This window comes from Manis javanica, chromosome X (genome assembly GCF_040802235.1).
Source record: "Manis javanica isolate MJ-LG chromosome X, MJ_LKY, whole genome shotgun sequence".
NCBI lineage: Eukaryota > Metazoa > Chordata > Mammalia > Pholidota > Manidae > Manis > Manis javanica.
This window is the reverse complement of record NC_133174.1, coordinates 5222054-5245665: the sequence shown is the minus strand read 5'-3', so window position 1 is coordinate 5245665 and position 23612 is coordinate 5222054. Positions and strand designations below refer to the sequence as shown.

Genomic DNA, 23612 nt, shown 5'->3' with positions numbered 1-23612 from the left:
ATCCTCCTCGTGAGACCTCGTGGCGTTTGCAGAAGGCGCAGCTTGCACAGAGCCGGGGGCCTTTTCTCCGCGCTGGAGATTGCGGCGGCGTGGGGGAGAGGCCCAGGGCACATGATGCGCCCCCCGCCGGCGGCGGCCCAGCACATGACCCAGGCGGGCCGGCGGGTTCTCCGCAGACCCGAGCTGCGTCCAGAGCACAGCCCATGGCCTCACCGCGCCTGGGCACTTTCTGCTGCCCCACGCGGGACGCCGCCACCCAACTCGTGCTGAGCTTCCAGCCGAGGGCGTTCCACGCGCTGTGCCTGGGCAGCGGTGCGCTTTGCCTGGCGCTTGGCCTCCTGCAGCTGCTGCCCCAGCGCCGGCCCGAGGGCCCCGGAATCCCCTCCTCGACCTCGCGGGCCTCGGCCAGCCTCCCGGCCTCGGCCCGCATCCTGCGCGCCGCCGCCGCCTGTGACTTGCTTGGCTGCCTGGGTAAGGGCGCGCGGCCACTGGCTGGGACCTGATCCGTGCACGCGTAAGGGCGCGCGGCCCGCTGGTTGGGACCTGGTCCGTGCACGGGTAGGAGCGCGTGGCTCGCGAGCTGGGACCTGGTCTGTGCATGCGTAGCGGCCCGCGGGTTGCGACGTGGTCCGTGCACGGGTGGGAGCGCGTGGCCCGCGAGCTGGGACCTGGTCCGCAAACGCGTAAGGGCGCGGGGCTCGCAGGTTGGGACCTGGTCTGTGGATGCGTAAGGGCGCGGGGCTCGCGGGTTGGGACCTGGTACGTGCACGCGTAAGGGCGCGCGGCCCGCGGGTTGGGATCTGGTACGTGCACGCGTAAGGATGCTGGGACCGTGGCAGGGAGCTGTTCTGTGCACGAGTAAGGGCGCGCGGCCGCGGGCTGCGACATTGTCCGTGCACGTGTAAGGGCGTGGGGCTTGTGGATTAGGACCTGATCTGTGCACGCGTAAGGGCGCGCGGCCCGAGGGTTGGGACGTGGTCCGTGCTCAAGTAAGGGCGCACTGCCCGCGGGTGTTGGGACCTGGTCCGTGCACGGTTAAAGATGTTAGGCCCGTGACTAGGAGCTGGCCCGTGCACGCATAAGAGCGCTCGGTCTGCGGGTTGGTACCTGGTCGCTGCATGCGTTAAGGGCGCACGGCCCGCGGGTTGGGTAGGGCGTCTTCATACTCCGAAGACCCAAAAGTAGGAGGGTGGAGGCGGCTCCCTAGGGACCCGACGGGATGACTGGGGGAGTCTGCAAAACAAGGTGGTCGGTAAGAATTATGTCCAAGGGACATTTTTTAAAAAACAGTTTGTGTTATTGCAAGTTTACTAGGGTAACTTTAAATAGCGCTGTTAAGCAAAACCCAGATAATATAATGGATCCACAATTATTCACCAGTGAGAGACTGTTAATATTTTGTGTTACATACACAAAATCATTTCCAAAATGATTTAGCAGAATCAGGAAGCAAAGCTCATATGTGTGTGTGTGTGTGTGTGTGTGTGTGTGTGTGTGTGTGTGTGTGTGTGTGTTCACACACACACACTTTCAGGCTTGGGTTTTATACACAAGCTAGCAGGCCACATCCTGCCTATTGCTTTTTTTCTGTGGCTCCCAAGCTAAGAATGTTTTCACATTTTAAAATATTTTTTTAAAATAAAAGAAGGTAATATTTCCTGGCATGTAAATATTCTATGAGGTTTAAATATCAGCATCCATAACTATGATCTTATGGGGACACAGCCATGCTGTGCTCTTGGGCTTTGTGTAGGGCCATCTTTCCCCCACAAGGGCAGAGATGAATATTTTTCATGTTTGCTCTTGAATTAAGGGCTGTTGGTGGTCCTCGAACTGCCCTCCATCCCCATGCCCTAAAGGGATGGCCACAGCTCGTACCCTGCCTTAAGCAGCTCTCTGGGCACAGGCTGCTGTGTGTCCCAGGGTCCAGTTCTCCCATTCTGTCTCAGTGTGATGGACACATTCAAGAACCTTCACTTTTCCTGATTCTGCTAAAGCATTTTGGAAAAGCATCTTAATAGTAATTTAGTTTCTGTTACTTGACTATTTGGAAGTAAAGATGCACCCAAGTGTCTCTAGTGGGTCAGAGAAATCATATTTGTATATCCCGTTGCTTTCAGAAGGAGGTGCGTGATATAGGACAATGAGAAAGGGAAGGAAGGGGAGGCTTGTTGACTGGACCTCCTCACCAAAGAGGAAGAAATATGGATGCTTACTTCACAGGGCATTGTTTTTGTTTTATTGAGATATAATTGACGTATAGCACTGTTTAAGGTGTACAGCATAATGACTTTACTTAAAACATCACAAAATGATTACCACAGTAAGTGTAGTTAACATCCACCACTGCATATAGATACAAAAAAACATGGTGCATTTCTTGAGCTCAAAAGAATGATATATACCGAGAACAATAAAGCACTACACAGAACAGTGTTATTTTTGTTAGCAGTGCTTGCCAATGAGAAGATACTTCTGAAGCTTTTTAGTGTTCATAAGTTCCCTTTTAGAGGTGTATCACGTGGTATATATCTAGTAGTGTATCATATAAGATATAGTTAATAGTGTAGTATTAGGAAGTGTTTATTTCCCCCTTTAGTAGCATATTACATAGTGCATGCTTACACAAGGAATACTGCATTGCCTAACAGAGAACCTTAATATACATCTTAAGTTTGTGTATTGTTTTGAGCAGAGTTAGATGTTTGGGTCTGATAGCAAGGAAAACACAAATGATAAATGTCAAAAGCGAATTATCAGGAGCTACTTTGTGAAAATATATATTTTTAATGAAAGATATTTTTAAATTTGAGAATTGTGCTTTTTCATTCTTTTTTATGTGAGGAATAACTAACAAGGACATTAAAAATATAGTCAAGAAATATTGTTACTCACACAATCACTTCTTAATGCAAAGTAAAAAAAAACACACACAAAAATAGGCACAGGATGGTGGTTAATTATGATTTAAGTTGAAACCAAAATACCTCGGATTACCTTGCCACTGTTATTAATGATTTTCTGAGTCATATTTTTTTCTGTGTCTCTGCACACACCAATGTTGTCTTTCGCCCCTCCCTCCTTTTTTACTCCCTTCTCATCCCTCCATCCACCCATCCACCCATCCACCCATCCATCCACCCATCCATCCACCCATCCATCCATCCATCCATCCACCCATCCACCCATCCACCCATCCATCCACCCATCCATCCACCCATCCATCCATCCATGCACCCATCCTTTTGCAGAACAAGTCAGCTTTAGATGTGAATTAGCACCAGATACAAAATATCGTCTAATTCTCCCTCAGGTATCATAGTCCGGTCTGTGGTGTGGTTAGGATTCCCAAATTTCGTTGAAAACATCTCAGATGTGAATGCAACAGACATTGGACCTGCTGCCTTCTGCGTGGGGGGTGCAGTAAGTACACCTCCCTCCCTCCCTCCCTGTGCTCCTGTTATGCAGGGGTCCTCAAAGTGGGGTCCCACCCCACCGGGGTCTGTTAGAAAGGCCGATTCTCAGGGCCCCGCCCCCTCCCCCAGGCCTGCTGATCAGGAACCCTGGGATGGGGGCCATCTGTGATGTAACATCCTCCCAGGGCTTCCTGGTGCACACTCAGTGAGGGCCCTCCCTCTCCCCACCCTCAAGCATACATATACAGAAAGACCTTATTTTAGATGGAGCCAGTCAAAACCACCTGGCAAAAAAGAAAAGAAAAGAAATGAAGTCATTTTGATTTACTGGATGTACCTTAGTTAATGAAATATATATTTAGATATACCTATCATTCTGTCTGCTGAGTCGACGCTCAGGGAAGGATCTCTGTGTACCTGATGCTGTGCTGGCCCCACAGTCGGTACCACGGTCGGTACCAGAATTGTCAGCCTCCCCCCTCCCCTTCCCTTCCCTCCCTGCTTTGCACCCCGATGGATGGAGCATCTGTCCCAGCCCACACCAGGGCACCAGGACCTTGCACCGCCTCAGACAGTGGGAGCCCCTTGCTTCCCCCTCCTTCGCTCTCAGCCAGCTTCCAGTCCCAGGGCCTATGAGCCCCCTGCACTGGCTTAAGCTGCACACCTGAGCCCTTCAGCTGCCCTTGGTTCCGAGCCTGTCCATGGGTCCCTGGAGGGCTTTCGTGTGCTGCTTCCTGAGGACAGAGGAAGCAGGCCACCTGCCAGTCCTGTCACGGACGGGGCAGTCTGATGCCTGGGTCCGGAGCTTTGACGCCAGCTCTTCCTGTACAGGTGTGGATCCAGCTGTTGTACAGCGCCTGCTTCTGGTGGTGGTTCTGCTATGCAGTGGACACCTACCTGGTTGTCCGGAGATCGGCAGGACTGAGGTATTTGAGGAAAGAAAGGGTTTCTGCCCTACAGGTGTGAGGACAGGTCAGAGACAGTGTTGAGCACTCCAAAGTACTTTTCACTGCGGCAGACACAGTCCATTAGAATCTGTTAGTGGCTCCTCCACCCAGAAACGTCTGGGCAGCTCAGTTTTATAAAAGACCAAAGGCAGATTCCAACTATTGAAAACAAGTAATTTAACAAATTCAAACATTTGGAACTGGACAAATACTAAAAAAGAATTCCCACGAATATGAATGATTTTTTATTTTATCTAGAGGTTTGAGGGAAAAAAGTGTTTGGAAGTGTGTGTTGACACTTTCTGCTCACTCTGGAACCCGGGAGCCGCAGGTGGCTACCTGGGCAGGCGTCCCTCAGCACTGAGGACCCTGGCACTGGTGGGTTTAACGCCTGTGCAGTCACTCACTGTCTGCAGAATTGCTGGCAGGTTGCACAACCTCGCTAGGCCTGTTTTCTCAGCTGTAAAATGGTACCCACTTGTGAGGCTGTGGAAGGAGGCGAAGTCATGGTACATGTGAATGGGTAAGCATGGCACCTGGCACTCAGTAGGCTCTCAGGAGCTGTGGGCTGTCATTAGATGGGATGTGCATGTGTATTGAGGAAACAGAAACAAGTGACAGAGAAACTGTCTCTTTCATGCTAAAAAAGGCCAGAGGTAGGCAATCTACGGCTCTTATGATGGACCCAAGCTCCTCTCTCTTCTTGTTCCACCATCCTGTTGTGTGACTTCCTCAAGGTGTCATGGCTTAGGATAGCTGTGGGAGCTCTAGCCATTACATCTGCATTCCAAGCACCAGGAAGGGGGAAGAGGGCAATGCAGAAGGGGATTGTTTTCCACTGAGCCAGTTGCCTTTAAGTAGCCTCCCAGGGGATTTCACACAACAATTCCATTTTATGTGGCCAGAATTTAGATTCATGATACAGTTAGCCAAGCATGCTGCTACTGTGCATGACATCTGGCTTACACTATGAAGGAAAAAGGAAAATGGCTTTGGGTAGGCAGCTAGCAGCATGAGAAGCGTTTGTCCCTGAGGCCCAGTGCATGCATGTGTCCCTGTCTGATGGCTCCATCACTCAGTTCTGGAGGGACTGGAGCTACGGCACAAGAAGAGGTCTCATAGACGGCCAGTTGTAGATGGGAGAGGAGCCTTGGAGCCCTGGAAGGAAGCAGGAAGAGAGTATGCCCCCTGCGGTGATTGGTTCAGCCCCACCCTGCGGCACCTGGGTTTGACAGGGCAGCCTGAGAGCTGTCTGGACCCAGGGGACAGGCAGAGTTCTGGGAAGCCAGAACAGCCATCAGGAGGCCCTCCTCACACCCAGGAAAGGCAGGCTGCTTGGGCTGTGCAGAGACTAGAGGATGCCTGGCAGAGGGTGGCTCCTGAGGATGCGCCCATCATGCAGGAAATGAGCATCCCAGGATGTGAGACATCTAGACACCTCCCACAGGCAAGAGCAAGGGCAGGGGTCCAGCGCTGGGAAGACTGTTGGGAGTGAAGTGAGCTTGCCCATCAAAAGAAGTGGGGTGCACAGAGCAGAGATAAGAGGTGCTCCCTTGTAGCCACTGAGACCCAGCCCCCTACATTCCTGGTGCTTCCTGGTGTGAGGGCTCTGAGGGGCCAGCTGTGGGTAGGCTGAGCCAGGGTTGAGAGTGTGGGCCCAGAAGTTTCTATTGCTCCTCTGTTAGATCTTGTTTCCGGAGTGAGGGCAGAGTTGATTCTGTGGGTGGCAGTTAAGTGCCTGCAGCTGATGGGGAGGGGTCCTGAGGAATTCCAGGGCAGAAGGCCTGAGGGATTCCAGACAGGGGGCCAGGCTTTGCAGGTATGTCTGGATTAAATTCCACATTCCCTTCTAGATCCTTCCAGTCTTTAGCTATTTTCTTTGGCACAGGAGAATTTTTTCTTTTAATCCTAGTCCTAAAAAATATCCTGATGACAGATTAGAAGTTAAAATGTAACGTGTTACTTTGGGTCCAGGTATGGTATATGAAGGTTTTAAATAGTATCAGAAGGCGCTTGAGATCATGGGAAAAATCCTGAATTGAACTCACTCTGTGTTCTACGAAATGGAAGTGTGAGAGGAAAGGGAATCTGGGGAAGATGGTTACGAGTCTTGACAGGAAGACTGTGTCCTGGTCCCTCAGATAAAGGCATGGGGAGCTGGAGAGTGGCTGCTCCTGGCCTCGGCCCATGGGAGTTCAGACTCAGGCCCTGGTGCAGCTTTTGGGTCCTATCGGGTATTAAAGTGACTGCCCCTGAGTGACCCTCCCCAGATCTGACTCCCTCCCTGTGTGGCCATTTGAGGCCAGGGGACTTGGAGCAGACTTTGGCCAGCTCTAACACTGGCCTCTCCCAGCTTCACCCCTGGCCTGCCTTCTCCCACCTCCCCCTCCAGCCCAGGGTGAGGGTCTGGAACACAGAGATCCCACAGGAAACAGCAAGCCAGCCCCCTGCTGAAAGCTGCTCCGTCATTGTCAGAGTCACATGCAAAGCCTCTGACTTCTGGGCAAGGCACAGCCCACCCACCCCCCAGCCCAGAGGCAGGCCAGGGCTGCGCCAGGACTGCTTAGAATGTGGGAGGCAAAGCAGGTTGGAGTTGTTTCCTTGTGGTCTGCCACAGAGCTGGCTGCGGAGTGGCCCATCCCTGTATGCCATCTCTGTCTGCCCTCGGCTGGCTGGAGGAGGGCGTCCTCTCACTCGGGCCCTGACCACTCCCCATCTACATAGCGGACCTTCAGAGGGAGAACCCTGCAGGGTGGGGTCGCTCGCGCCTTGGCCAGGAGTCTGCTAGGGTCATGGCCAGCTGTCCATCTTCCTGCTGGCTGCAGGGCTGGCTGCCGCAAACCCTTTGGTGCCAGGGAGTGCCAGGGGCCACCAAGGGTGTTAACCATGTGGGGTGTGGCAGGGAGCCAGAAAGGAAGCTCCATGCTCTCCTGGAACGTGTGCCTTTGCACACCCTCCTCATGGTTTGCACTGAGCGGTGGGTCACATGTGTGCCAGGTGCTGAGGGGACCTTGGGAAGGATGGGGACAGGTGCTGCCTGCATACTGGGTGAGTGGGTGCTTGGGAGGGCTTACGTGGAGCCCAGGCCGAGCTCTCAGCCCTGAAAGCCTTATGCTGAGTGCATGAGCCACATGTTGTGTGATTCTTTTTAGACGAGATGTCCAGAAGAGGCAAGCGCCTGGAGACAGAAGGCGGACTATGGCTGCTGGGGGTGGGGGCCGGGTGACTGCTAATGGGGACAGGGCTTCCTTCTGGGCGGATGAAAGCATTTGGAATTGGCCGTTGCACAGCATGGCAAGTGCGCTAACTGCCATTGAGTTGTTCCCTTTAAAATGCTGCAGGAATTGCACTTCAATTAAAAAACAAAACAAAACAAAATACAGAGGCCAAGTAAGGCAATGCTTTGCCAGGGTTTGCTCGGTGTACGTCTTCCTGACCCTTCTGTGCGGTGGCGCTTGTGCTTTCTGCCAGCGGCCTCGCTGGCCCTGCTCAGGTGCGGGCACCCCGTCTGCTTCTCTCCCAGCACCATCCTGCTCTACCCCACTGTGGCGTGGGGCCTGGCCACCCTGCTCTGCTTGGAGGGAGGGCTCCTGCTCTACTACCCGTCCGTTTCCAGGTAAGCCTCTGGATGAACTGGTGAGTTTAACATTCTCGAATGGGTTTGAAATGCTGTGGAAGAACCAATCAAGGGTTGCCCTGGAAGAGCCTCTGCTTGCTACCCTGTGCACTTGGCTGTCCCCAACAGCAGTACAGGGAGAGGTGGCCTTGGGAATCATCTCAGGCATTTCTTCAAGTTTAAAATCCCATCAGTGCAACTCTTTGTGAAGCCTCAAGCTCCTTCCAATGATATATCCTCTAACTGCCAATGGAAAATTGAAAAGCAGAGGTTGGACATTATCTCCTTGTCTGTCATGTTGGGGCATTGTAGGCCAGGGATCCACATGGCACACATTTCAGGATAAATCTGGCCCTCCACCTGTTTTTGTAAATAAAGTTTTATTGGGACACAGTCAGTCCCATTTGTTTATAGATCGTCTCAGGCTGCTTTCACACTACATGTCAGAGTTGAGTAGTTTTGACAGAGGCTGCATGGCCCATGAAACATAAAATATCGACTGTTGACTTATGGAAAGCGTTTGCCTATCTGTGGTCAGACCATTTCCCCACTTCTTTTTCTACTTCTTGCTGCTCCTTGATTTGACGTCTCCAAGTTGGTGTTGCCTTGTTGACAGTGCGTCCTCACGGTGATCTCTGTAGGTCCATCCACACAACCTGCGTCCTGAAGAGCTTTAAAAGGACAAACACTGTGTCAGCAGCTGTTATCATGTCCTGCACTTCGTTGGAAAGGGAGTTTTATCACTTGCCTTCTGTGGGATCCTGGGGCCTCCTGGGGAGGCTTCACCTGAGTGTGAGGGAGCCACTGAGGCAGGGCTCCCCCATGCTCCGAGGCTTCCTGTGGTCTCAGGAGGCCACTGCTCAGCGTTCTGCAAGTTGCCGGCCTCAGTCTTCTATTACTCATCGACCACTGGTGGCATGTCGATTCCTCCCCTTGTTTCTCTTTCACCCCTCAAGCCTTTCTCTGGACCACCTTTGAACCCTCAGAGCTGACGATAAAACCTCCTATTAAACAGCAGAAGGTGGTATCATAAGGTGTTTTGCAATCCTTTGACAAGAAAAACTGGACATTGCGTTTTTCCTGATTTGATTTTATTTTTTGCATTTTCTGCCATTTCCCCTTCTGGTTGGACCACCCACGCATATCAAGAGTGCCTGCCTTTTGATCATCCCCCGTCAGCAGCTGGGGGCTCCTGTCTTACCCACTCCTCCGCCTCTTCCCTGGGCTGGGCCTGAGCCGTCCTCTGTCCCCTTTGCCTCCAGTTCTTCCTCTGCCTTGTCCTTCATTATGCTGATAGTTCCTGCCTTGCTAGCGTACCTGTGTGCAGCCCTCCACTGCGTCCTATGTGATGCCACACCAGTGATTCCCATGACTGGCAGTAGCAATTCTGGTTCTTCTCCCTGAAAAGAACCACTGAAACAATAGTTATGGGCAACCTGGGGAGCACGTTTCATTCGGAATATGAAACTTGGGCATTTTGAGGTGCTGAGGAGAAGAACTGGACCTTATTCATGGTCTTGGCCAAGCACAGCACCTAGTGAGTACTTGACAACCCTCCGGGCTCATCCATAGCCATTGTCTCTGCTTGAACTGTGTGTTTTTTTTTCCTTGAAGAGGCTCAGGGCGTCGGTCACCACCCCGGAGTGTCTTTATTTCCCAGCAGATGCCTCTAAAAGCCCCATCCAGGGAATGCCTTAGCAGTCCTCCCATTTCCTACAAATAGAAGCAGGATGGATGCCCCTTTATCTTCTGCAATTTTTTTGCTTGCTCAAAGCGATGAGTCAGACTGCCTTTGGGCAGAGGCAGAAGTCAATTTGTACATTCCCATTTTTGCTCATCCTCTTATCTCAGCTTCCACATCGGTGGGTGTATTTCAGGCAAAGCTTCGTTTTCGGGAATGACTTGGTTTTCCTCCCTTAGGTGTGCGAGGGGTGTGGAGCATGCCATCCCCCACTATATCACCACATACCTGCCGCTGCTGCTTGTCCTGCTGGTCAACCCCATCCTGTTCCGAAAGACAGTGACTGCAGGTGAATAGTGGTGCCTGGCTGCAGGGTATGGCCCCATGCCCTGGGGACAGATGGCACCTCCTGTCCTTCTGGAATTATCTAGGGTCATTGAGCTCATTCATCATGCTCTAGAGACAACAGTAGAATATAGTTGGAGAAAATGAGGAGGTTTAATAAATGAAAGTGAGCTAGCCTATTTCCTCATGGGCTCCAGGAGTTCTTTGCCAGTGTTTGTTAGCTCAAGTGTCTGGGTTCATCCTGGGTCCACCCTTGGCAGGCCTTAGAGGGCAGAAGTGGCCTAGGAAAGCTGTGGAGGTCAGACAAGGGCAAAACAGGAGTGGAGAGCAGGGGAAGGCATGGAGCATGGCCTAGGGGTCAGGTGTACTTGGCTCATGTCTTTTCTCAGTTGAGCAGGAAATGGGGGAAAGCACATGCAATGAGTCAAAGGAAACAGTAAGAGCTGGATAAGAGGGATGCTATGAGTTGGTGGAAAGCACAGGAAAGGCCTCTGGGCTGAAGCTGGGGACTTGCATTCCGGCCCCCACAGCATCCCCAAGGAAGGGGACCTGGTGTGTGTCTCCAACCTCCTCAAGCACGTGGGTCTTTCAAGGACAGAGCAAGAATAAGGAAGTGCCCCTTAGTGGAAGTCACCTTAGGACCAGCTGTTGATATCTCTCTCTCTAGGAATAGGTAGTGACTGCAGCTCTTTGCATGTGTACATTTAAAATCACATAAAAACTAAGGATTTGGTTACATTAAACAAATGAAAATGACTGACAGGAAAAAGACTGGAAAGAAATACACTAAGATGCTAACAGCGGTTGTCTCTGGGTGGACCATGGGTCATCAATTCTTTTTTATATTTTCCACTTTGTCTCTGAGGAGAAATTTTAAATCTTCTGACACTTTAAAATGGCAAGTGTGCATGATTTTTATAATAGGAAATGTAAACCTTTAAACATAGAGTTCCTAAACTAGTAAACTTCAAATAAAATCTGGAGTTTAATGAGTAGTAAAGTGACAGATGTGAGCATGCTTGGGTACCATCTTAGCACTGAAGGAAGCCGGGTGTGGGGAGTCAGGTACTCTGCAGCTGCTTTGCAAATCATTTGTAAATCTAAAACTATTTCAAAGTCAGAGTTTTACAAGTATATATTGTCTCGAGCCTAGGAAAACCTCAATGTTGAAGCTGTGAGGGAGGCATGGTAGTGCCTCGCTTCGCCTCCTGCTCTGCTGGCCTCCCTTTGGGCCCGTCTGTCCTGACTCCCCCCCATCACTCACGAGACGCCCATAATGACACCACATTCTGTTCTTCTCTGCTTTTCACAGTGGGCTCTTTACTAAAAGGAAGGCAAGGTGTTTACACAGACAGTGAGAGGCGGATGGCAGCCATGGTCAAGATCCGGTTTTTCAAAATAATGCTGGTTTTCGTTATTTGGTAACGTTTCTTCTATTTTTTTGGAATTGCCACTGGGAGGGGATGCATAACAACTTGCCATTTTGCTTTCCAAGTGCGACCTGAAAGATTCAGGGGGAAGGGGTCTTAGCAAAGGAACTCCTGGAAGCTGTGCTCGGTGCCCTTTGAGGAAATGCAGAGACACAGGAAGGCAAGTCCACAGCCCGTAAACTTCTGGAAAGATACTCAGATCTACTCCAATTCTATATAAAGCCCTCAGAACAAAAGGTCCTGACTTGACTTTTGATACATCCATCCATATGCATCCGGTATTTTTGTCTCATTACTTGGGTTAATATTGAAATAAAGCACTTGGCCATGCTTTTAAAATTCCCCCATTTGCATCTGTTGTGACCCCAGGAGACCCCGGGGTACAAGGGCAAGGACACGTCTTGGTGTGCTGACGCAGGGCTCAGTCAGGAAGGGGAGAGCAATTTTTCCCTCCTGAATTCCCCCCCTCCACCACGAGTCTGCCCAACGTTTCAGGTGGATGCTTTAAAAACAGACTGGTAACCAACACAAAACAGACTGGAACCAGAAAACCCTTTGCTGCAGTGAACTGATACTTTGCAAGACAGGGCATGCCTTTGCGCTGTGAGTAATTTATCTGCTAGGAAGAGGTGGGTTTGGACGTTCTCCTAGGAGAGATGTAAAACTATCTCCCTCTACAAATAAATTCAGCTCACCATCTCAAACTTCACTGGCTTACCAACAATGACATAAAAAACTTGGAACATAAAATATCAGGATTTGTCTTGATCTCCATTAAAACGTTTATTTGCTCTTCATGTGAAGAATGAGTTCTGAATTATTTGATATGGTTCTGTGGTGTTGATGTTTCCATTGGAAGCACTTGTTGATCTCTGCTTTAGACCAAGAGAAGGGGTTCCATCCTGTAAATGAACTCCGTACTGTGCAGGGACCTCCGTGCTCAAGGGGTCTCAGCCCTCCAGGACTTTACGGTTTGGTAGACATGCCCCCTGACCCCCACCGTTTAAAAACGAATTCTGTTGCATGTTCTCTTTACCTTGGGACATTCTCTTTCTAACAGTTGGTTACCGAACATCATCAATGAAAGCCTTTTATTCTATCTGGAAATGCAACCAGATATCAATGGAGGCTCTTTGAAACCTGTCAGAAATGCAGCCAAGACTACGTGGTGTATTATGGTAGGTCATCTTGATTTGAAGTTTTCTTCTTGGGGGAAAAAAACACCCAGAAATATGATGTATGATTTAAATATGTAATGAGTTGAACAGGTTCCTGGGCCTGAACAGGCTCATTCACTGTTGGGGTCATTATGAAGTGGGTACTGCTGTGAGAAATCCCTTGGGCACAGGGTATCAAAGCTCTCAGGCAGACTTGAAATATCATGGACTCTCACTTGAAGAAATATTTCAGACTATGAAAAAGGGATGAGGGTATTCCTTAAAACATTATCCATAATTATAAAGCATTAGAGGCAACCCAAATTGGAAAAATAAAAGGAAATGGTTAAGTAAATTATGGGTGTAATTGATAGAATGTTATGCAGATGTCAAAAATGACCATTATGAAATTTTTAACTGAAAAATGGAGGATATAAAAATTAGATTAATTATAGCTACATAGTAACATGTATGAAAAATAGTGGGTAGACATACATGAAATGATAGTAAGGGGGAAACACTGTGGGTAGATTCCTCCCAGTGCTTTCATTATACTGCATTTATGTAATAAAAACAAACCATGATCTGTTTATGGAGAAGTGCACAGGGCCCTACGCAGAATTCATATCTACGTGGCTTCAGAACTGGGAGAATGTGAACCGTAAGGACTTTAAAATAAGACCAGCATTAGCTGCTCGCACCCCTGCACTGTGGTCCAGGTTCTGGTTCGTTCGGTTCCTTGGTTCGCTTCATGTGTTCACACCACACGCAGTGGAGGAATGGTGCCTAGACTCACTGTCGGCCTCAGGAGCCTTTGTCGAGTCCCATGACGCCTTGGAAAGCATCTGTCTTGTGGGAGAGCAGAGCCACTTTGCAGAGGTGGAAGTGGGATTGTCCAGTTACCCTGTCCTCTGCACCCTTGCCCTCTTTCCCCGCCCCACCCCACCTGCTGTTTTCCTGGGTGCCCCTGCATGTACACCACCTACAGCCGATCATGGTCTTGCCCCCAACCAGCCAACAGTCACTTACAGGTGAGGCAGCCCAGCGGCATCTTGTGTGGAGGGTGTCACTCTGTGACCCCCCAGAGCTCTAATTCCTGCTCTGTGCCCCAACCCGTGCCTATCTTTTTGTGCTCCCTTCCAGGGCATCCTGAACCCAGCCCAAGGATTTCTGCTGTCTCTGGCGCTCTATGGCTGGACAGGACACAGCCTGGATTCTCGGTCTGCCAGGAAGGACATCCATTGGGAGTCGAGGATCTCGGCCACTGAGCAGGCCTCCCCATCTGCAGAAGGCTCCTGTGTGCCCCGGGAGGGCCCTGCGTCCGGGAAGGTGGCCGGTGCTGGCAGACACACTTCCGATGAGGCCCTGAGCATGCTGTCCGAAGGTAATGCCTGTCTGCCTGGGAAGGTAGACTGCCGAGCCCCCAGCTACCCCGGAGGTCCTTCGTGGGACTAGGACCGTGGTGGAGGTGCCGCCGTATCTGAAATGTCCTCAGGTGGCGATGGACAGGTTCAGCAGCCAGTGCCGGTGCCCATCTTGTATTCCACCCTCCACCTCTCCTTTTAGCATGTCAGGGGTACCCATCTGAGTTTTGAAGCCCTGAAGTCTACTTCAAGACTAGTTATAACTGGCTCCCCCTTGGGCTGTACGGCATTACCAATATGGGATAAGCTGTCAATGGCCAACCCCTCGCTAACATTTGCTGTAAGGCAGTGAACGGTGCGACATCTGTACACGACATGTGGGGAGGGTTGGCCCAGCTCACGTGGGGCATTTAGGGGAAAAGCTGGTCAGCTCACGCTGGCTCTGCTGATATGCTGTTTCCCTTTAAAGTCCCCAGCACTGTGCTCTTCACACGATGCTCTAGGCATCTAGGAAATGGACCAAACCCTGAACCAAAATTCACACGAAAATCTGGAGAAAAGTTGTACATAGTTAAATATGCTGGTAACCAAGTACTAACCCAGCCGAGCTCACCAACCTGTTACCATGTCCTACCGGGGTAGCTCATGTGTGTGTGGAGCTCAGAGTAAAGTTCATTCGTGCTCTTCATTTAAGTGGAAACTGTCCTGAGAGGACAAGATGCATTATCTAGAAACTACCACATTTCAGCTCTGTAGCCCTTTACAACTACATTTCCTTGATGAGGTACAATCAAATCAAGACACCAACAAAAAAATCAGATGTCCAGGTTGACGGGCACTCTCTTGCTGATCTCAGTGTTTGGTTCCAGAGTTCTGTGTTCACTAAAGCAAGCTTGTGGTTTGAAATAATTACGTGTATTTTTATACAATCCAAATGACCTCTTCTGAAATGTCTTTTTGCTACTGGACCACTCTTGTCTGTGTTTGAGCTCCCTGTAGGGTTTTGTTTTAGCAAAAGGGTATCTTTAGGAGAAAGGGTTTGAAAGTCAGCATTCTGACACCCAGGAAGTTTTCACTGACCCAATGATTTGTGACACACAAGCAAATGGATCCTTAGGATATCTTTGGTAGCTATAGGATGGTAGCCCACTGGCTGTCTAAAAGAGGGAGAGAGAAGCCGGAGAGTGAGAACGGTTAGGACGGTTGACTGGTGGAGGCTGCCTCACCTTTCCTCAGCTGGTGAGTGGGTAGAAACAGACCTGAGCACTGTGTGCAAGCCCTTCCCATCGCCCATCTCCTGTCTCTGTTTATAGCACCAGCATATGGCCCTGGGGCTGGTGACTCCTCGTCCTGGGATTTCCTGTGTGCTGTGGGGTGGTGAACAGCCTCTCTGGGCTCTGCCCAGCTAATGCCAGTGACATCCTCCCCACTGAGGCAACAGCACTGTTCCCAGACATTGACCACAGTGACCCCAGTTCAGGATAAACCAAAAGCTTGGATCCAAGTATCTGCTTTCCCCAACATGTTGTCTGAACTAAATGCGTGCACACACGCACACACACACACACACACACGAAGCTACAGACAAACACTGTACGATCCAAACCACTTTGTGTGTATGGAAATAATGTTGAAATTTGGAATAGGGCAAATAGGCAGAAAGATGTTTGGAAATGAGCTCAGAATTTCATCGTCTTTTCCGTTTCTACTGTTCAAATACATCGAAGGAGGCTCTGCTTTCAGGTGCCAAGTCTGGTTTACACTCAGGGCCTAAAATACCATGGTGAGTTGATAGATTGAGTCCCTGAGGGACTGTCTGGTCGTAATTGGGAGCCTGGGAGGGAGACAGTAGCTGTGGCTAAAGCTAGAAGACAGACCAAGTGTTCACAGCCGTTCTGTCTCATGCAAGCCATTCAGCGAGGATGAGGGGCCCCAGATGACTTGCTGCTAGCCTGGAGTCAGCTGGGGAATGATACTGCCACACATTTTGCCTTGCACTGTCAGGCTCTGTATTCCCACCCCGGTGTCATAAGGAGGTGGAGCCCACCTTGGGAGGTCCGTGAGACACTGGAAGTGACAATAGACAGCATCCCAGTCTGCCCCAGCCAAGGAACAAGATCACTCAGAGTCCCTCACTTCATTCTCCCCAGCAAGCTGTTGCCTGGCCTGCCCCTCAAAGGGTGGAGGTTTTCACACAGGTTCTAGAACAAGCAGCTAGAGGTCCAACAGAACAGCAATCGGAACAAAAAGCAAATAATCCAATTAAAAAATGGGCAGAGGAGCTGAACAGACACTTCTCCAAAGAAGAAATGCAGATGGCCAACAGACACGTGAAAAGATGCTCCACATCGCTAGTCATCAGGGAAATGCAAATTAAAACCGCAATGAGATATCACCTCACACCAGTAAGGATGGCCACCATCCAGAAGACAAACAACAACAAATGTTGTCGAGGTTGTGGAGAAAGGGGAACCCTCCTACACTGCTGGTGGGAGTGTAAACTAGTTCAACCATTGTTGAGTATGGAAACTAATTTCCATACGCTGATGGAAAGCAGTATGGAGGTTCCTCAAAAAACTCAAAATAGAAATACCATTTGACCCAGGAATTCCACTCCTAGGAATTTACCCAAAGAATGCAGCAGCCCAGTTTGAAAAAGACAGATGCACCCCTATGTTTATTGCAGCACTATTTATAATAGCCAAGAAATGGAAGCAACCCAAGTGTCCATCAGCTGATGAATGGATAAGGAAGATGTGGTACATATACACAATGGAATATTACTCAGCCATAAGAAGAACACAAATCCTACCATTTGCAATAACATGGATGGAGCTGGAGGGTATTATGCTCAGTGAAATAAGCCAGGCAGGAAAAGACAAGTATCAAATGATTTCACTCATCTGTGGACTATAAGTACAAAGGAAAACTGAAGGAACAAAACAGCAGCAGAAGCACAGAACCCAAGAATGGACTAACAGTTACCAAAGGGAAAGGGACTGGGGAGGACGGGTGGGAAGGGAGGGATAAGGGGGAAAAGGGGCCTTATGATTAGCACACATAATGTAGAGGGTGGCACGGGGAGGGCTGTGCAACACAGAGAAGACAAGTAGTGATTCTACAGCATCTCACTACGCTGATGGATAGTGACTGTGATGGGGTATGTGGGGGGGACTTGGTGAGGGGGAGAGTCTAGTAACCATAATGTTCCTCATGTAACTGTAGATTAATGATACCAAAAATAAAAATAATAAAATAAAATAAAATAAAAAGAAGAGCCCTCGGGGCAGGTGGCCTGTGGCCGCTCTCCCCTAAAGCGTCCTTCCCTTACCTCCTCCTCAGGAAAAGCCCTCGGTGGGGCTGCCCTCTCACCATCCAAACAATGTTGTCATGCAGGCAGAAGTTTGTCTTTGAAGTTTGAACTCCATTTGGTTAGTTCGTAGTTTGGAGGATGAGAGGAAGGAGACGTCCCACAGGTCTTTGCATTTGGGGCGTCACCAGCTGCTGTAGGTGGACATCGTGTAGTGGGCTTTTCCCTCAAACGTTCAGCAGAGGGGTGGGCAAGCTGGCTGACGGGTCCCAGCGGCATGCTTTTTGAAATTGAGATATACAGTTCAGATACTATAAAATTCATCCTTTTAAAGTATATTTTACACTTCAGAGTATTTAGTGTATTTACAACACTGTGCAGCCATCACCACTGTCTAATTGCAGAACATGTTCATCCCTCCAAAAAGAAACCCCATACATACTATCAGTAGCTTCCCAGGTCACCCTCTGCCTGGCAACCACAGTCTCCTTTCTGTATCTGGATTTGCTGCCTCTGCACATTCCATCTAAATGGACATTTGCCTTTTGGTGTCTGGCTTCTGTCAGTCAGCACCATGCTGTTAAGGTCCATCTGCATCACAGCTTGAATCACACTTTATCCTTTTCATGGGTGAGTAATATTCCATGGAATGAATAGACCCATTCTTTATCCTGTTCATAGCTGATGGCGCCAACAACTCCACCAGGTCCTGTGCTGTGAGCTGGGGTGGGTACATGGACCAGAGACCATAAACTCTGCCCTCAATGATCTCAGACTCTATTGGAGAAAATTTAAAAGCTTAGAGTGGAGTAATTAATGGGAAAGGTGGTTTGAGGAAACCTTAGAACAGAAAAGAATAAAAGGAAAGACTTTGGAGATAAACAAGAAATGCAAGCAGAACGTTTGCTTATGGAAAGAATTTCTGTAAAACAGCAGCCGTTACTTGGAACCACAGTGACGTACTGTGAGTTACCATTTGTTGCAGGGTAGGTGTTTTGAGTATTTTTAAAGCATAGTGGAAGTTTGCAAAGTTAGCCACCACCATCTGCAAATACCTATGGTACAGGTGAGGCTGAGGTGGGGGTAGGGTTCTCTGAGATTGTATCTGGCCACCTTGGAATATTTAAAATTACTGCTCAGATACAGTTGTCACCATTTTGTATAATAACTCTGTGCAGGAATTTTTACACATGCTAAAAAGAATGAAGAGAGATTTTATTCAGAAGTTAATCATGTATTTTGTTACTTAGGACACTTTAGCACGTTGGTGAAGATCCCCATGGGGGGCTTTGGTGCCACAGCCACTGCCCTCTGGGGACCGTTTTAGGAGTCCCTCGAACTCATCTCTGGTCAGTGTGTCTACAGGGCCACTTGCCTATCACCTGAGAATTCGCTTTACTTCTCGGTCAGGGGAGGAAACTCAAAGGTCATTCAGACACGCTACCCAGAGGCGTCGCCAGCCTGCAGGAGTGTTTGCAGGCCGCCTCCCGCGCTGCTGGGCGCACAGGCTAACTGGCGGACACTGGGCAGGAGGACCCTGGGACACTGCAGATTCTCGCCCGGCCCCCGTCTGCCCCCGCCCAGCCCCTCACTAAACGGAGCTGAATGCGAGTGAGCCACGTGTGCACGAGGAGCTGCCTTGGTGCCCAAAGTCAGGGGGAGGTCCTGTGGGAACTGTTTTTATATAGAGAAAGCTCACCATTCCTATAGTGTGGAGGGTTTTCTTAGAACAAGAACTATGCCTTCTTTTTCTTTACACACGTGACCAGTAAAAGTGACAACTCCAGTTCTTCAAACAGTGTGTACCAAGTATTGGCTGCAGTAAACTAGCGCCCAAGCTTCTCAAAGAGCTCTCAGCCTGGGCGCTCTGTGCTTACATTGACGAGAACGCAGTTTGGCCTGAAGCCTTTCGCGGTGCTGGTGGAAAGGACGTTCCACTTGCACGCGAGTCTGTTCTTTGTGAAAATTGGTTTCCTCGATGGCTAGCACCACATTTTGGCTGTTCAGTGCTCTTTTCTTGTGACGCTTTCTCCCCATACCGTCAACCTACCTTGTCTATGCATTTCCTCTCTTTATGTTTCCCTTTCAAATGCCTGCTCTTCTCATTGGAGATTATGCCCAGTAACCTGCTTGATAAGGGGAAGAAAGTATCTGTTAAAGGCCCATATCATATTTCTCTAAAGATTGCCATTTACTTAATCTATTACACACATTTACATGTTCCTGTTTATATATTGTATACATCTATTAATAAACCTACTAGACACACTTTTCCTTATACTTCAGTATGTACATACTAAAACCTTATAATTTATCAATTGCTCTGTATCCTGAATTTATATATATAGTAAGGAGATTTACATTCTAATTACAATCAGTAATGAGAAAGAATAACAACCAGATCTATAAGCCTTACTTGTAATTAAATCTCAGTTTCAGGCACTGTTAGGATGACTGATTAATTTTCCCTTCCCTCATCTACTCAGATTTTAACCCCTTGAAAATTTCCTCTCCGTAAACAGCTGTTAGTGTGCAGAAACGCAATCGGAAATGCATTCCAGGAAGAGACCACCTTCCTCTCGGGGTGGGGGGTTGATTGCCAGCGATGTTTTTTGTGGAGGAGGGCACCCTGCTCCCCACTGTGTCCCCACTGAGGCCCGAAGCTCCTCCCCTGCCCACTTTATTACACTGCAGTGGAAACACCTTTACCCAAATGGGCACCCGATGCCAGGATCACTGTGCGGTCCCTTCACCACCTTGCATTCCTCCTTAAGGATTAGCTTGGCATGTGAGAAATGTCCAATGACTGTTTGTCATAGTGTGAAGTTAAGAATTTTTGATGGAAAATTGGTAGCAGCTCCTGGTTATAAACGCCTAACTATGAAATATGAGAGTTAATTAGGAGCTTCAGAGCATCCTTAGTGTTAAGAGTTGAGGTACTATGGCAATCACGTCAGTAAAGTCAGCTGGGGGTGGGAAGAGTTGGGATCTTAAACTTTGGTTTTTACCAAGATTTCATAATGAGTAAGCTGTTTGTTTGAAAAATAGCCACATTTGTTAGGCTTATTAGACCCGGGTGACATATGATCTAAGTGTTAGGAATAGATTTTCTATGCAAGAGCTGTCCCAATGACCCGAGGGTTACTGCCCTCCAGGCCCAGACCTGTTCATGTGGCCTCATCCAAGGCAGTGGAGGGCCAGCCTTTCCTGCAAATCTCACGTCGGAGCTCTTTGCCTTCAATCAGGTGAACAGCAGTTCTGCATACGATCAAACAGATGTCTGTACTATGTATGTCGGCAGCGCTGGCACACAGCAGGCATCCAATAAATGCTAACTCTAGGCGTAAATTAATCTTAGATATTCTTAGTTTGAGAAAAAATGGAGCAAATGTTGGTGAGGCATAGAATTAAAAGGCAGTAAAAATTTCCAATCCCCACCTGAAATGTCAAGTCAGGTTCAGTAGGGTTGCTATCAAGGGGCCTGATCCCTGGGCCCCAGGAGGTCTTTGGCGCCTGCATTTCCCGCAGGCACACTTCCAGATACTCTTGCACCAAAAGAGAATGAGTCCACAGCGCCCAGGGGCCTCACTGGGTGACCTCAGAGACTTGCTCAGCCTGTGTACATCCTCACTTTGTGGAACCTCAAAAGCCAGAAGAGAAGGCCCGCTGACAGCTGGGCCAGCAGGAAGCACACAGCAGCAGGCAGCTGGTGACCTCAGGGCCGGCAGGGCCGGGCCCAGGGCTCCAGCAGCAGTGGCGTCTGAGAGTGGAGATGACCCCAAGTGGACCTCCTCCCTGGGGCGGGTGGACGAGCAGGAACTCTTAGAAAGCCACAGGGTCCCGAGTGTGCCCCCAAGGGTGAGCTCGTGGGCGGGTGTCCTCAGCCCAGACCTTGATCACAAGCCACCATGTGACACTCCAGCCCCGACTTTTTGAAAAGAGCACAGAAGTGGTACACAAGTTCCCACGAGCTCAGGATGTCCTCATAAACACTGCACGGCCCTGTGAGGATCAGGTCTTTCTGAAGTGCCATCAGCGCCTTGAGCAGGAATGCGGGCCTGGAACTGTCTTCTAGGAGTCTCCGCAGCTGGTGCCGGTCTCCCACGGGGCCTGTGAAGAGCAGGCGCAGGGTTCCAGTGTGAGGCCTTCTCCCACTGGCCTGTCCTTGCTGGCAGCCTGAAGTCTCCTCAGGCTCTGGCTGCAGGATCTATGGCCATAGTGTCAGCCCTTGCATCGTCCTGCCCCCCTCTAAAGGCTGACTTACTCAGACCTATAGTCTCCCAAACTTGCCCTGATCCCACCCCAGGAGGGAGATCTGAGTGCTGCGCCCCCCACAGGTGCTGTGGCTTTTGCAGTGCACATGCGTGTACGTGTGGGTGGCAGGGGGCAGGGAGTGGGGGTGCTGCAAGGCCATCCTGGTTTTGGTTGCTCATATCATCACGTCTTCTGTAACTCCAGGTTTCCCAGACATTTCCAAGCACATCTCTCCCATTGCCACAATTTATCACCCTTTTCCATGTAATGTTAAGGTTCTCTCTTCCTTAGGTGTCCTCCACAACTTGGCATGCATCTGTCTCTCTTTAAATTGCTTGTTCCTGCCCTTCTTAGTTACCCATCAGTCTTAATTAATGCTCCAACATACTAGTGCTGCAGCCACCTGATGCCAAGGCACTTACTGCATTGAGTCTGTGCTCAACATTTGTTTCTCTAGCACTTCTGGGTGTCAGGTGCTGTCGGGGGCTCTAGTGATATGATGGTGACTGGGACAAATTCGCTGTCGAGTGAGACTCTCCAGTTTAACAGCAGAGACAGAAACTGGAAACCACAAATGACTGTATAATACTCCAGGTGGTAAGAAGTGCTCCAAAGAAAAACACACCAGGAGGGGCAGGAGAGTGATTTCAGATAGGGTGTCCTGGGTGCCTCGCTGAGGATGGGTGACATTTGCATTGAGGGTAAGAATGAGCTGTAAAGAAATCTGCAGAAGAGCTTTGCAAGCAGAAAAAGAGATGTGCAAAGGCCCTGTGGCAGGACTGAGCATGGAATGGGAGAGACCAGTGCACCAGAGGATGTGAGTGAGCAGAGACAATGGGACAGGAGGCTGCAAACATCAGCAGGGCCCATCGGTTGAGGAAGTTGGGGATTTGAAGGTTGTCATGAAGGGCAGTCACTGGTCCCATGGACAGCTGAAAAAGCCACACTCTGTGTCTTCTATCTTTATATTCCCTGGACACAACCTGGAACCTGGCACCCAGCAAGCCCTCCTGGATATTTGCAGAATGAAAGAACAATTCTGAATTCTGTTGCTAAGGATCCCTGCAGGTTTTGTGTTACTGGGATGATTTAACAGACTTCCAGGGTTGCTCCTTTGGCAGGAATGACATTTGTGTTCATTCTACTGACTTACCCTCTCCCTGCCTCAAACCATGTAGTGTCATCCATAAGAAGAAAATTCAGAGGTGTCTTTTACAGAGGGTGTTGTCCCACTCCCTTTGGGTACCTCCTGGAGTTGAGTGCAGGAGCTCAGGCAACCTGGAGGCCCTGTTGCCTGAGTTAGCGCCCCATTGTGGCAAAAGTGAAGTGATCGTGTGCTCCCAAATCCGACAGCATGGGCCACGGGGCCTGAAAGCCTGCCCCTGTCCACAGTTGGTTTCCATTTGGTCTGCAGCACCCACCTGGGTCAGCTCTCTGAGAAGCATTTAGCTGCTCAGGGCAGAGGTTTGGAAAAAGGGATGCCATGTGGTTGGTGGACACACAATCATACATCAGTTGCCTGAGATGATCCTGTATGATCTGTTAAATCCTTTGGAATGATTTAATCAAATATAGGTGAAAGTATCATGTCACTTTTTTTTTTTTACAAAAATTATCTTTGGAGCTTGTGAAAAACCTAGGACATGGGTGCACTATCAGTGTTTTTCTCTTTCCCTCTCCAGGTTCTGAGGCCAGCACAACTGAAACCTATACTGCAAGTGGACCCTGCAATGAAAATGAGGAAGCTTTTCCAAAAACCCAGGGAGACTTATGAGAGATCATGATGGGTGCAGACCCTATATTCTTCGAGATGACATTTCTCATTCTCTGGAATTGTATTCCTGTCTTCACTGCACTGCCAGGATATAGCATCCCCAGATCTTCCTCTCATCACCATAGTACAGCTTCCTCCTGAGGATCCTCTCTGTAGTAGGGGAAATGATCCTGGAGCATACCTGTGGGGGTGCAAGAATTCCTTCTAGAGAAAACACTCATCAGGTCTCTAGAATCTCAGTTGCCCTTAGTTTCTCTGAGGCTGGCTGCAGTGTCCATGCCAGACCCAAGTTCGTGCAGAAGTCAATACAATAAAGTA

At 49.4% G+C, this 23612-nt stretch overlaps 1 protein-coding gene across 2 annotated transcripts; it reads left to right on the top strand.

Moving 5' to 3' along the window:
- On the top strand, nt 1–23612 carry GPR143 (G protein-coupled receptor 143). 2 transcript variants are annotated; one of them, XM_017656125.3, is made up of 9 exons: nt 1–471; nt 3314–3423; nt 4248–4342; nt 7887–7979; nt 9900–10009; nt 11318–11426; nt 12496–12613; nt 13736–13976; nt 23203–23612. In XM_017656125.3, exons 1-9 carry the CDS (start codon nt 204–206, stop codon nt 23292–23294), a joined length of 1236 nt encoding a protein of 411 aa, XP_017511614.2. In that variant the 5' UTR covers nt 1–203; the 3' UTR covers nt 23295–23612. The 2 variants fall into 2 exon arrangements, with proteins under 2 accessions (XP_017511614.2, XP_017511615.2); XM_017656126.3 differs by lacking the exon at nt 1–471 and adding an exon at nt 559–683.